Below are 15401 nucleotides of genomic sequence, written 5' to 3'. Positions count from 1 at the left end.
ACCTATAAATAGATAATGTATAGGAAAAACTGAAAGAGGAGCTCTAGAAAGACACAAAATATGAGCTGGTGGAGTAAAGAGAAAGGATTGACCAATGTTTACAGTTAGTTGGGTATGAATTCATGGGGGGATCTGAATGAGGTGTGAAGAATGAAGAGCATTTTGTCTTTGGTAGAATGGAGGATGGATAGAATATTCCAGGCTCAATGGACAAAAGAAATCAAGATTCAAAGTTGAGAAAGTAGAGTGAAAACCAAATGGCTGTGGCTGACCTGCAGGGTGGGTGGGGCATAGGGAAGGAAGCAAGACTATAAAGATGGCCCAACTAGGCCAGAGTCCACCCCTGCTGAAGAACCGCTTGGCTTGTTCAGGACCACCTGAGGCTCTCCTTTCATGCCCCCACTCCCAAAAGATGTTCAAATCCCCTTTCCTCTATTCAGGAAGCTCAGGAGGCTTCAGTACCTGTTGGACGGCAACTTCTTGGATGATCCAGTCCTGAGTGAATTCATGTTCAAAGACACACGGTTACCAGCTTTTCCTCCCAATTCCTTCCTCTCTGCCCCCCGACCCTCCCAGATGAAAGGTTCTTTTCCCTACCAGCCTAGGAGCCATGGGTGATCCACAGGAAAAAGACAAAACAAAAAATAGTAGCTCCTCAAGCAAGGTGGAAAATGGTGCCATCTCTGAGTGGGATGAATCCAAAGAGGAGCCCTGACTCAGGGCTCAGGCAGCTTGTTCCATTCTGACACAGTCTAAAGGAATGAAGTGCAGATTAGGTTTCAGCCCCCACCTGCCCCCTCTGCTGGGCACTTTTGTGCAAAGCATAATCCACACAAGCGTACCAGGAAGCTGGGCCCACTAGGAGCTTTTCTGCTGCCATTGTGGCTCCATTTCTTAAACACAATCCTGTTTTATCTCTGGGATGGGAAAACCAGCATGGTCAGCAAGGCCAGGGTAATTTTCCCTGGACATACATGAGTGATTGTGTAAAATCTGCATCTTCAAGGACTAGGGAAGGAAAATGGCTCTCAGAGAACTAGGGATAAGGGGTGGAAAATACATAGAGAAAGCATCACTGTTAGATCTAACCTCAACACCAGCAGGGTCAGATCAGGGAATGGTTGATGAGCGTGCTCGGGCATTAGTTAGAGAATGGTGAACCGGTGACCATTTTTAGGATAGGGCTGGGATGTAGCTCAGCGGTAGAGTGTGCGCTTAGCATGTATAAGGCCTGGGGTTCAATCCCCAGCACCAAAAAAAGAAAAAGAAAAAAAAATTCTAGGATGGACAAACAAGCTTTAATCTTCAAGACCCAGGTCAAATAATCTTTCCTCTGGCAAAGCTTCCTTCAGCTTCCCATGTCTGATTTTAGGCTCCTTCAGAATTTCCAGGACACTTTCTATATGTAACTCTGTGTGAGACTCAACTCATATTGTATGCTGATTTTGTTCTGTGGGTCCGTCTTTCTCACCCTGGGGCTAGATTGTAAAGGCAAGGATGATGTCCCTCCCATCTCCAGGACGTGATGTAATGCTTGCCGCCTGTCGATTTAAGTCAATGAGTGAATGTCAGCATGAGAGTGGGTTAGAGGCCACGTCTGTTTTGTTCATTGTTCTAATCCCAGATGCTGGCACTTGTGGAAGAAAGGGAGGTGGGGGGAGAAGGAGAAAAGTGTAACTGCAAGTTTGGAAAAGCCAGGCAAAAAATCAAATGTAAGGACCTTAATCAAGGGGTGACTGAGATAGGGCTGAGCAACAATGAGGGGATGGACCTGGGCAGCGGCAGTGTGGGGTGATGGAAGGAGGGGACTGAACTCTAGTTTCCCCTATTTCCCCACGTTTTGTTTGCTTTGAGATGGGGTCTTGGGGTCTTGCTGTGTTGCCCAGGCTGGTCTCTAACTCCTGGAATCAAGGGATCCTCCTGCCTCAGCCTCCAAGTAGCTGGAACTATGGGCACATGCTACTATGCTCTGCTTCACATTTATTTTAAATTTATATTTTTAGCAGATACATGAAAATGTAAAAACTGTACATATTAGTGGGATACCACATAATGCTTTGATAAGATTTGAATCAGGTTAAAAACATTTACTTCCTCATCATTTTCCTTCTTATGCCTGCCCCCCAGATTATAGGAAATCGATATAGCTGTGTGTCACTTAACAACGGGGTTAGGAGATTTTGTAGTTGGGTGAACATCACGGAGGGCACTTACATGAACATGGATGGAAGAGCCTACCATACATCAGGCTGTGCGGTATACAGAGTCACAGATGCAGTCCATCATTGGACAAAATGTCACCAAGAAGCATATAGCTGTGTGTGTGTGTGTGTGTGTGTTTATGAAAAGTAGTGAGGTAACAAATGCCTTTGAAAGCAAGAAAGAAATCTCACTGTGGACCAGAAATTGGACAGTCCCTGAGCCAATGAAACCATCTAAGATTGGGTGGAGAGGGAAGACCCACAATGAAGGATGCTCAAGAAAAACTAGGAAAAGTACTAACACTCAGCAGGACAAGGTTGCATGGTATTCTGCAGAGGTTCCAGGAAGAAGCAGGTTCATTATCAAGCAAGTGTCAGATGAAATATGGATGTTAAAAGTGTAAGAATAGGGCTGGGCATGAGCACATGTTTAGTGTGCACAGGTCCTGGGTTCAGTTCCTGGCACGTGCGCGCGCGCACACACACACACACACACACACACACACGGTAAGAATTATCACTGCAAGATAGAAATATAATACACAACTTTTGATTCAGTATAAGAAAAAGGAAAAAGACCATAGAAAGCATCATCAACCATTAAAACAAAGAAGAAAGAAACAAAAAAAAAAGAATTCTTGGAAATAGCACAAAATGGCAAGAATTAGTAAACCTTCTAACTAAAGAGAATTTCAGAGTAAATAAAATTGTTATCATACAGGCCAAATTTACTAACCTGAAGGCAATGAAATGAAAAATCACTAAGAGCCACCAAAAAACTTCCCAAGGGCTAGGGTTGTGGCTCAGTGGTAGAACACTTGCCCAGCAAGTGTGAGGCCCTGGTTTCCATCAACTGCCAAAAATATACCTGTACTCCCAGATTCATGTACCAAAATGAGAAATCATACTTCTTAACAAAGTTATTTGTTAAAATGAAGGAGAACGGAGGAGAATAAACAAAAAAGAACAGTGCCAGTCTAGAACCTGGGGAACTTACCCAGATTCATAATCGTAAAATCATCTACTAGAAAACAAAATGACCAAACTTTCAATTCAAGATTTCATCTGACTCCAGTCAGAATGGCAATTATCAAGAATACAAGCAACAATAAATATTGGTAAGGATGTGGGAGAAAAGGTACAGTCCTACATTGCTGGTGGCACTGCAAATTGGTGCAACCATTATGGAAATCGATATGGAAATTCCTCAGAAAACTTAGAATGGAATCATCACTTGACCCAGCTATCCCACTCCTCAGTTTATACCCAAAGGACATAAAATCAGCATATTACATTGACACAGCCACATCAATGTTTATAGCAGCTCAACTTAAAATAGCTAAACTGTGGAACCAACCCAGGTGTCCTTCACAGATGAATAGATAAGGAAAATGTGGTATAATACACAATGGAATATTACTCAGCGTTAAAGACGAATGAAATTATGGCATTTGCTGGTAAAATGGATGGAGCTAGAGAATATCATGCTAAGCAAAATAAGCCAATCCTGAAAAACCAAAGGTTGGATGTTTTCTCTGATATGCGAATGCTAATTCACAATAAGGAGACCGTGGCTAGGGAAGAATAGAGTTACTTTGGATTAGAGGGGAGGGATATGGGGATGGGAAGGATAGTAAAATGGATCTGACATTATTACCCTATATACTTATATGACTACACGACTGGTGTGATTCTATGTCATGTATAACCAGAAGAAGTATGATGTGTCAAAGTGCATTCTACTGTCGTGTATAACTAGTTAGAACAAATAAAAAAAGAGTTTATAGAGAGGGTATGCAATGAAGGAAGAAGGAGGAAGGAGAGGGGAAAGAGAATGCACAAAGCTGAAAGGAGGAGTTAATACCTACATGGGGGGCACATACCTGTACTCCCAGCTACTTGGGAGGCTGAGGCAGGAGGATCGCAAGTGGGCCAGCCCCAGCAACTTAGAGAGACTCTGTCTCTAAATAAAAAATTTAAAAGGCTGGGGATGGAGGCCTAGGTGTGTAGCTTGGTGGAAGAGCACTTGTCTAGCATATGCAAGGCCCTTGGTCCAATGCCCAATACTTGAAAAATTAGTAGAGATAAAGTCATAATAAAGGAAGCAGCAGCAACAACAAAATTATAGTGATAATCATGAAAACCAGAAGTTGTTTCTTTGAATGAATAATGTAATTTCTAGAATTTTTGAGTGTTTATCATACACAGTACCAACTAACCTGTTACCCATCACTCATTCATCCTCATGTCAATCCCATGAAATAGGTTCTTTTTCAAATTAGTACCTTGAGGTCCAGAGAGTTAGGTAATTTGCCGATGGTAACACATACAGAATTGGGAGACCGCTGTTTGGATGGAGTATACCCTGGAAATTAATATTTTATATTAACAAAGTATACAATATACTACCAAAGTACAGTATCTTAGAAGTGAACAATTAAAAGAAAAGGCACAAATAACATCAAGAATGGAAAGGAGGATGTTAACTAAGGAAAGTGATAGATTTGAAAACCTAAGGTCTCACATTTTTATAAGGATATTGTGTTCATGCGTTACCTGTGAGACTAAAGAGTCATTGAAAAGTCACTTAAAGAAATGGAAAAGAAAAAATTAAAAGGAGTGCTATAAATAGACCTAGTAACTGATTGGCTGCGGGAGTAGAGAGAGATGGAGAAGACAGAGGTGGTTCTGAAACCTGTAGACCGTGGCACTGGAGGAATGGCGGTGGCTATGAGTTCAGGAGTGGCTATGTTGGATTCAAAATATTATGAATATTTATGTTACAGTTTTCACTGTGCGGTTAGAAATTCAGTGCTAGAGGTATACAGTTGGACTCAAGCAAGTCTAATGGCTCATAACGTGTTATGTCTACTTCACAAACACACGTCTGATGAGGCACTGCTTGTCTCCGGGTCACGGGCCAAGCTGCCATTGTGGAGCACCAGGTTCACATGGAAGTATTTTGGCTCATAAGGGTGTGTGTATGTGTGTGTGTGTGTGTGTGTTTTATTTTCCTAGAAAGAAAAAAAATTAATCAGCGCTACAACTGTCAAAAAAACAAAAACAAAAACTAATAAGACCAAAAAAACAGTAGCGAGGGTGGAGGAAAGAAGGGAATTTGTAAAATCTAAATAAAGAGATTGCGCAATCCCTAAATCATAAGGAATTCTGATAAATAATAAGAAAAAAATGCATACCCTTTTGTGTATAGAAAAAGTTGAACAAAGTAGGCAGGCTGGCCACAGTAAGATGCAGATGGCCGTTAAGTACACAAAGGATGTTCAATTGTGTCTATAACGAAAGATACGCAAGTAAGGAGATGTCTCGTTTCTTGACAAAGGGGCAGAGGTGTGAAAGACTATGAGGACCCACAGTTGGGAAAGTTCTAGAGAATGGTGTTCCCAGAAGAAATATATAAAAACAGAATATTTACATGATCCTACTGACACAAAACTGTGTGTGCATAGCAAGCTGTCTGTATGAGAGTGGTTACCTCTTATGATTTTTAGCTTCTACACCTTTCTGTGTTTCTTAAATTATCTGTTGAATGTGTGTTAACTTCATATTCAGGAAAAAAAGTAAACTGGGTGTGGTAGCACACACCTGTGTTCCCAGCTACTCTGGAGCCTGAGGCTGAAGGATCACTTGAGCCCAGGAGCTTCAGCACATCTTATTAGCACTACAACTGGACGGCACAGGGAACCCTTGTTTGAAAAAAGAAAAAAAGAGTAAAAGTTAAGCTATTTTCATTTTGGAAAAAAATTAAAACCCCACAAAAGTAGCAAGTTAGAACTCAAGCATCAGTCCCCTGGTTTAATGGCATCCTTCTTTCCTTCCTTCTGATACTGAGGGTTGAACCCAAGCCCTGGCACAATCTAGGCAAGAGCTCTACCACTGAGCTACATTCCAGCCCGGCTTGAGACTTTCTTGTGACAATTTCTAAGGGTAGGAATAATAATGAAATAATTTTTTTTTTACTCTGACTTCATTTCTGCATGAATAAGAGGACCAATATTGGTTAGTCAATGAATTTGTAGACTATCTTGTAAGATCTATGTGATGATCCACGTAAACCCATCATTTTAATTTAGATATTTTGCTATATAGGTACATAGCATATCAATCTAAATCAGATGGTAATCAGTGTTCTATCTCTTTTCCATATTAGATGTATCAGAACATGGATGGCCATATTTCAGAACGTGCTTCCGTCTACCAAAACAAGCGACCTTTGGGCAGAGAGGTGGATTTGGAGCCACCCTCTCCACAGGCTCAGGTTGAAGATTCATAGAGAAGCAAGTTAGTCTAAGGACTTCATCCCCCTGCCCACCTTAAACAGGCTGTAGATTACCAAAACAAGATTAATTTCATCACTAAAAGAAAATAGATTATCAACTGCTGCTTCGCCAGACTTTTCTCTAGAAGCTGTCTGCAATTACTCTTGTTTTCAAAAAGACTTTTGTAAAATCGAATCATCCTGTGCACAAGGCAGGAAGAGCCGATAATTAACATTATTGGTGCCCACACCTACATCCAAGGCCTTCTCAGGCTGGCTTGAGTGAATTGTGTACCTGAGGTATAGTACATTCTTGTAAATACATGAAACAAAAGCATTTTGCTAAGGAGAAGCTAATATGATTTTTTAAAAATCTATGTTTTAAAATAATATGTAACTTTTTCAGCTATTTAGTGATATATTTTATGGATGGAAATAAACTTTCTATTATAGAAATGATCATTGTTGAATTATTGACATGGAATATTTAGGGCAAGACTGAACTAGAGTTCATGAACCACTGAGATTGTGTGCAGTGTTTGTTTTGTGTGTGTGTGTGTGTGTGTGTGTGTAATAAAATACACGCATGCACGTGTGTTTTATTAAGAGGGTCCATTCTGTCATCAGATTCTTAAAATCATCCCTGACTCCAGTCCCAACTAGGTTAGGAATGACTGATGTGTCTGTTCTCTTCTTTGGCTCCCCATCCTCCAACTCTTGGTGCCTGTTGACCTTTGAAACCCAATACTCTCCTGTCCATAGGCTTATAAACTTGGCTTGTCCTTATCCTCTTATACCCTAGGTGCCATCAAGTTCTGCCCCTTTTTTCTTTGTTTGTTTGGGGGTTGGTTTGCTTTTGGGGTCTTACTGTGTTACCCAGGTTGGTCTCAAACTCCCAGGATCAAGTGATACTCCCACCTCTGCCTCCTGCGTAGCTGGGCCCACAGGCACACCACCACCTCTGGCTACTTTCCTTCTCCTTGACCTTCAAATATAATAACAATGGATAAAGGCTCTGGAGCCAGTCCACCAAGGCTGGTGGGCTTTACATCTTAGCAGTTGTCACCTGGGGCAATGCCAGGGTTTGCATGTGTTCCCCCAAATTCATGTGTTGGAAACTTAATTTTCTATACAACGAGGCTGAAACTTGGGGACTTTAGGAGATGATTAAGTTATGAATGGATTCGTGTTACTGTGGGAGTGGGTTCGTTATTATGAGTGGATTTAACAGTGAGTTTGGCCTCCTCCTGCTCTCCCAGGCATGGCCTCTCTCTCTCCCTCTCACCACACTATGACTTCTGCCATGAGGTAACTCACCAAAAGCCTTCTCCAGAGGTGGGTCCTTGATCTTGGGCTTCTCATCTCCATAACCCTGAGCCAAATTTCCCTTCATTATAAATTACCCAGCCTCCAGCATTCTGTTAGAGCAGCACGGAATAGACGGAGGCAAGTACCTCAATGCCTCTAGCCCTGGTTACCTTTTCTGAGGACGGTAATTACATCTCTCAGGATTATTTGGAGAATTGTTAGAGTCTGTAAACAAGTCAAAATAACACCTGGCATTTTGCCAGGGGAATGTTAGAGTTCGTAAACAAGTCTGGATGGTGCCTGGCAAAATGCCAGAGGGAGTGGTTTGAGAAGTAACAAAAGAGAGCCATTAAGTGTAGAGATTCCTTATTGGTTGACTGATGTATCTAGTTTATGCTAATTAGATAAGCTGTGTGGAATGTATAAATACTGCTCCTGTCCTGCAATAAACGGCTCCCACTCCTGCTGTATCAATGTACACAACTTATTCGTCACCCCCCCTGATTATTCTGCTGCAGCCGTACTCCGGCAGATGGTGGCCCGTTACGGGGAGCCCCGGGACACTCGGGGGTAAGTGACGAAAAAAAAGCTGCCCGTCCATAGATTTCACATTAACCTCACTACCCCACTGGCACCAAGGCCAAATNAATTTACCTGGACTGTGAGTTAATCTATTGAGACACTGCTTTACCTGGACTGAGACAACAAACTGTAATCTATATCTTTGCTAACGGTGTCATTGCTGGTCTAATTTTTCCAAGGGCTTCTTGCATGGAGCCATCAAGTGGCTTGGTATTGTGGCATTTTGTATCCTCCCTTTCTGTTTGTAGCAGGTTATTTATGGTGTTTCTGTAAAAACCACTATGGTCATTATTTAAATTAAACAAAAGGGGGAAATGTTAGAGTCTGTAAACAAGTCAAAATAACACCTGGCATTTTGCCAGGGGAATGTTAGAGTTCGTAAACAAGTCTGGATGGTGCCTGGCAAAATGCCAGAGGGAGTGGTTTGAGAAGTAACAAAAGAGAGCCATTAAGTGTAGAGATTCCTTATTGGTTGACTGATGTATCTAGTTTATGCTAATTGGATAAGCTGTGTGGAATGTATAAATACTGCTCCTGTCCTGCAATAAACGGCTCCCACTCCTGCTGTATCAATCAACACAAGTCGTTGGTCACCCCCGGTTATTTTGCCCAGCCAGCTGGGCTGCGGCAGAGAATTAGATAAGTTAAATATCTAGCATATACGGGTTATATAGAGCATAAACATACAAATCATTTAGACCAATGCCTGACACCTAAGTGTGACCTAATGTTATCATTTGCACTTTCTTTTCTGGGTTTTCCGTAGGTCACCATCAACTCAAAAGTAGATAAATCCAGGGGCTGGGGTTGTAGCTCAGTGATAGAATGCTTGCCTAGCATATTCGAGGCCCTGGGTTTGATCCTCAGCACCACATAAAAATAAATAAATAAAATAAAGGCATTGTGTCCAACTACACCTAACAAATATTTTTTTAAAAAAAGTAGATGAATCCCTTCTTCACTTAATTCTTCCAAACTCTTCACCATCAGTGTTTAAGCCGCTGCCAAATTCATCTTCCTAAAGTATTGATTTGCATATGTCACTAGGGGGAGAAATTTTAGAGGCCCCCAGTGCCTAGCAGCAAAGCCACATTCTGTGGTTCTGTGTCCACTGTGGACTCACTGAACTCCATTTCTCAGTGTCCACCATGTAATGCTGGCTCTCTAGCCAAAACAACTTACTCATATACAGATTTCTATTTCTTTACCCTCCCTGTACCTGGATGCCAACTCCATTCTCTTCTTTCCATAAGCCTTTGCTTCCTGATCACCTTTCAGCTCTATCTCCTCCCTCAGGCCCTTCCCCGTCTCCCTGATGGCTTCCTCCACGGCAACCTTGTAAGGGCTTCTTGTGCATACCATCCCATTGGCTTTGAACGTGGAGCCTACCCACCTGTGCTGTTACCCTAAATAAACGCCCTTGTCTTTTCCATCATAGTAAGTTTGAAGGCAGGCAGATACGATTAACACTAAGTTGTGTGCTTCACTCCTGTTTGTGTACAGTGTCTAGATACAGTAAGTAGATGTCTTCCATTAGTTTTTAACCCATTTTAGTAAATGCATAAAATTCACTTGAAGTGAAGCATTCAAATAGTTTGATATTTTTACTTATAATGAATGAAGTCCCCCTTTACTCACACAACCCAAATGCCAAAATACTTCTTTAGAAGAACTAGTATTAAAGTTTGAGGCATGTCTTCTTGTTTAAATATATTTACATTATTCACAGTTTCACACACATGCTCACTTGTTTGTTTTTTACATATATGCAATCACACTAGCTATACTCCCAAACAGGCTTTTTTGTTCTTTATGTGTCAATATTTTCTCACATATGTATATGTATGATACACATTACAAGGGCATGTTATGTGCATCATACTAAGAACTACATCTGCATGACCTTGTTTAATCTTCATAATTACTTTATGAAGTAGGTAATAAAATTATTACCATTTTTTTTCAGTAAAGATACTGAAAGTTAGGCTAATAACTTGCAGTCTCCAAACCTTATTAACATGTACCTGTCTTGGTACCTCATATAAATTGAATCATGTAGTGTTTGACTTTTTTAAAATTTTTAAAATTCTAATTTGTCATATATGACAACAGAATGCATTACAATTCATATTACACACATAGAGCACAATTTTTTATATCTCTGGTTGTATACAAAGTATATTCACACCATTAGTGTCTTCATACATGTACTTAGGGTGATGATGTCCATCTCATTCCACCATCTTTTTTGCCCCCTTGCCCCCTCCCTTCCCCTCCCTCCCCTTTGCCCTATCTAGAGTTCATCTAATCTTCTCATGTTTCCCCTCCCAACCCAACTATGAATCAGCCTCCTTATGTCAGAGAAAACATTCTCATTTGGTTTTGGGGGATTGGCTAACTTCACTTTTTTGTGCCTGGCTTATTTCACTTAGCATAATGTTCTCAAGTTCCATCCATATTATAGCATATATAATTTCCCTCCTTTTTAGGGCACCATAATATTCCATTACGTACATATGTGTGCATTTTATTTATCTATTTATCTATCAAAGGACACACGGGTTAGTTCCACCCCTTGACTAGTATGAATAATGCTGAACATGGGTATGCAAATATCTCTTCAAGACCCTGCTTTCAATTATTTAGGATATACATGTATATAAATATATTCTTTAGGATATATATATATATATATATATATATATATATATATATGAAGAAATCATATGATAGTTTTATTTTGACTTGTTGAGTTTATTATTTTTAAAGGCTCTGTTGTAGGGATCACATGACCATCCAGTATCAGTATCAGTTACAGGGTAACAGCATCATGATTTGGGGTATTATTCTTCTCTAGTACGTGCAGGTGGTTTTGTCTTCTAGTCATGGAGAGTTCTTGCTAGAGGGACCACGCTAGGCTATTAAAGTTTTTTTCTTGTTCTAGGACTTTGTGCCTTGGCTAAATTTGGTCAAGGATGAACAAAGGAGCTGGAGTTTATTAATTTAGTACCAGTCTCTTGACAAGCAAGACAGATCCCACTGCTGTATTCCTGGAGCTGCTCTGGTCTCCTTCTTTCTCAAGCCTTCGTCTCTGGTCTTCCTATGAGCTGCCTAAATGCATGGGCTCAAGTCCACCTCAGTAGCTCAAACCTGAGAACCCTGACGGGGACACCATGTTGACTCACACTTCAGAACTGCTTTCCTGTCTGTTAAAGTCACCAAAGGATTTGATTTCCTTGAAAATGAATATTCTCGTGTTTATAAGCTTTATAGAAATGATATTGTGGTCTCTATCCAATTGCCAGATCCTGTTTCCTTTTTTTAAAAATCAATATTATGCTTCTAAGAGTTATTCATGGTTCATGTTGAGAACACCCCTAACCCAAAAAAACTGAATTTCAAAATCAAAATCTAAAAAAAACATTTTTCTTTTGGTACCAGGGATTGAACTCCGGGGTACTCTACCACTGAGCCACACCCCCAGCCCTATTTTGTATTTTATTTAGAGACAGGATCTCACTGAGTTGCTAAGTGCCTTGCCATTGCTGAGGTTGGCTTTGAACTCGCAATCCTCCTGTCTCAGCCTCCCTTGCCACTGGGATTACAGGTGTGCGCTGCCATGCCCGGCACAAAATCCAAACATTTTTGAGCCAACATGATACTCCACGAGTGGAAAATTCCACACCTAACCCCATGTGGATAGGTGGTTGCAACCAAAACGCAGATGCATATATTGTATAAAATTACCTTCAGAGCTGGGTGTGGTGGCTCATGCTTGTAGTCCCAGCAATTCAGGAGGCAGAGGCAGGAGGAGCACAAGTTTCTGAGGTCAGCCTGAGCAACTTAGTGAGACCCTCAGCAACTTAGTGAGATCCTGTCTCAGAATTTAAATAAATAAATAGGACTGGGGATGTAGCTCAGTGGTAAGGTGCTGCTGGGTTCAATCCTCAGTAGAAAAAACAAATTATCTTCAGGCTACATGTATAAGTTGTATGTAAAAGAAATGAATTTTGTGCTGAGACTTGGGGCCCATCCCCAGTTACCTCATTTTGATATGTAAGTATTCCAACATCTAAAAAGTGCAAAATCTGAACCATTCTGGTTCCAGTATTTTGGATGAGGGCAACTCAACCTATATAACATGCAACTGAAGTTCCTTCATTTCTGAACATACAATTACCACTACCATTACACTACCATTCATTCTCACACTAATGTCACTTGAATTTTTTTTTGGGGGGGGGAGGTTGGGTTGGGTGGTGATTCACAGATGTTCTTTATATTACTGTACTTTTTAACATGACTTGTATATGCTGTACTTTTTAACATGCCAAACATGATATTTATGAGGCAACATTTCCTGAAGAATGACGGTCCTTAAAAACCTCTTAATGGAAAATGAAATTAGAATCTTATTAAACCACAGATTCAGTTTTAGTTTGTATCAATTTGTGTCCCTGACTTAACGTCCCATTTTTAAAACACAATTTTCAAGAGCTCATTTTATTTGTTAGAAACATTTTATCTTTAAAATTTGTATTTGTGCATTATAATCAGATATAATAATGAGATTAATTGTGCTATGTTCATACACCTGCCCGCAACACACTTTGATCAATCTCATTCCCGAAGGAGTTGCAGGTTTACTAAGGTAGCCACTTCGGCCTTGCCGTGATCCTGCCAGCAGGTGGCGCCCTAGCACCGCTGTTTTAAAATCGATTCCCAAGAACTTAGCCTCATTTCGTTAGTACTCCCTGCCCTTTGGAAAGGCAAATTTTAAGCTGCAGAGTTAGATCAATCCGTTGATATGAAGAAAAACAACCTTCTATGCAGATAACTTCAATTCATTCAGGATTCAGTCATTTGGTGACTATGGCAATGAGTGCATTTTAAGTTCGTTACTTACCAGATTTCTCTCACTAAGCATCCTCATGTTAGATCCTTCTCTGGGACCTGGCTCTCAGGGTTCTGGTCCACAGACTGGGGCACCTGCCATGCTTAGGGTTTCAGGGGGCTGGGACTGGCTTCCCATATCAAAACTGAAGAACCCATTTCCCTCTCCAAGGTATTTTTTTTAGGAGAAAGATAAACGCCTTGGGGCCTTGGCCAGCTACAGGAAGATGTCTTGGATCACCTTTTACAACTGCTCCTACCAGCCTCCCTTTCTGACTATTCTAAGTAATAATTAGAGTAAGACAGTATTTTTTGTGACTGACTATTTCACTTAATGTCTTCAAGATTTGCTTAGATGATTTTTTATTAATACTTATAGATAACATACTATATTCTAGAACTAGACTAAAGATTTCTTAAAGACTGTCTCACTTAACAAACTGTTTGTTCTGTGGCAGTTTAACAGATGGCAAAGCCAAAACTCAAGAAGCTTAAATTGCTTAGTTAGAGACTCGAAGATAATGAACTCCGGGACCTCTCTGGCCCCCATGCCTGCCCACCTCCTCACCACCTCGATGGATGACTGCAGGTGTTGGGGACGCCCCCCACCACTGTCTCACTATGCCTGGTCTCAGTTCCCAGCGGATGGGTTGCCAAGGCCCGTCTCCCTCACTCTGCCGTCCTCTCTCACTTACTGTAGCCCTCAGGGCTGAAAGTGCTCTAAGCCTGGGATTGCCTGGCAGTCCAGTAGAGGGGGCCCTAGGGACACTATGGAGCCCCTACACAGACTGTCCCTTCCCTTTGCCCAGTCTCCATCTGACATTGCAGATGCCACACAGGTCAACTCTAGAGCTAATGGAGGCTGATGTGCTGGAGGGAGAAGGGGAAGAGATGGCGGTTGAGCTGTTGAGGTGTCTGTGGCAAAACCCACATGGATAAGGAAATAGGGATGTGACTCCCTAATGGCAGAAGGAAAAAAAGAAAATGTTTGTTCCCACGGAGGACTGAACACAGGAGATGTTGTGTTAGCCAATAACGATGTAGTGTTACGTGATGAGAACCATTTTGAGCACTTTTTAATTAATTTTTTTTTAATTTTTGTAAGCTTCCCCTCAGGCAAATACTATTATGATTCCGACTTACAGATGAAGAACTGAAGTATAGAAAAGTTCAGTAACTTGCCACATGCTCGGTGGTAAGTGGTGGAGGCAGGATTAGAACTTAGGAATTCTGGCTCCTGAGCCCAGCTCCTTATTCTCTGCAGTGCTGTCCAAAACTGCATACCCAGTATGAGGTTTAATATTTTTTCACAAATACACAGGTATATGATAACACAGATGCTCTTCAATTTTCTATGGTGTTACATCCTGATGGGCCCATCTAAGATTAAAGATAAGTAAAAAATGCACATGATCCCTGTAACCTACTGAACATCCTGGCTCAGCAGCAAAGCACACTATAGAGTTTCTCTTATAACCCTCCAGGACTGACTGGGAGCTGAGGTCACTGCTACTGCCCAGACAGCAAGAGAGGACGAGACCCGGAGGAGCTGGCCAGGGAAAGATCCAAATTCAAAATTCCGAGGACGGTTCCTACTGAATGTGTAACACATTTGCACCATCGTGAAGTTGAAAAATCATAAGTGGAATCTTGTTATGTTGGGGACACTCTGTGTAATATTCTTTGTCGTTCCATGTTTGAAACAAAGTCCACTAACAGTGGGACTTCTGTCACCAGATTCACCCCTTTTGGAAAGCAAATTTCATTAGCTTATTTCTGGGGTGGCCCAGATCCCTGGGGTGTGGATGCAGCTGGGGAACTGGCTACAGACAGAAGCGGGACAAAACCCTTGGCTGTTGACAGATTGCACCAGCACTGGTCCCCTGCTTTGAAGACCACGGGGTAAGCTGAAAAGACTGCTTCATTAATCCTAAAGCTGCCGCTCTCATGCTGAATCGTGATTCACATGGAGGTAAATGTGTAACTGGCATGGTTTTAGGAAACATGTTTGCATTTTTAGTTCTAAAGGGAAATACTGGCAATCTTTTTTTAAATTTCTGACCCCTGCCTTTGTTTGTTTTTGTAATACTCAATGTTTATGTACATCATAATTTTTTGTGCATATCAATTGTAAAAAAAAA

The 15401-nt window shown here is 41.2% G+C and overlaps 1 protein-coding gene across 1 annotated transcript in view; it reads left to right on the top strand.

Annotated features, from left to right (window-relative positions):
* Positions 1-6933, top strand: part of Flt3 (fms related receptor tyrosine kinase 3) — a 78237-nt gene extending 71304 nt beyond the window's left edge. The window contains exon 20 of the mRNA XM_048801001.1: positions 6370-6933. Coding sequence (XP_048656958.1) covers positions 6370-6492 — 123 coding nt within the window. The 3' untranslated portion in view covers positions 6493-6933. The remainder of the gene's footprint in view (positions 1-6369) is intronic.
* Positions 6934-15401: the final 8468 nt, after the last annotated feature.

This window comes from Marmota marmota, unplaced genomic scaffold (genome assembly GCF_001458135.2).
Source record: "Marmota marmota marmota unplaced genomic scaffold, marMar, whole genome shotgun sequence".
NCBI classification, from domain to species: Eukaryota; Metazoa; Chordata; class Mammalia; order Rodentia; family Sciuridae; genus Marmota; species Marmota marmota.
The sequence above is the reverse complement of the archived record's forward strand: the minus strand, read 5'-3'. Positions and strand labels throughout refer to the sequence as shown.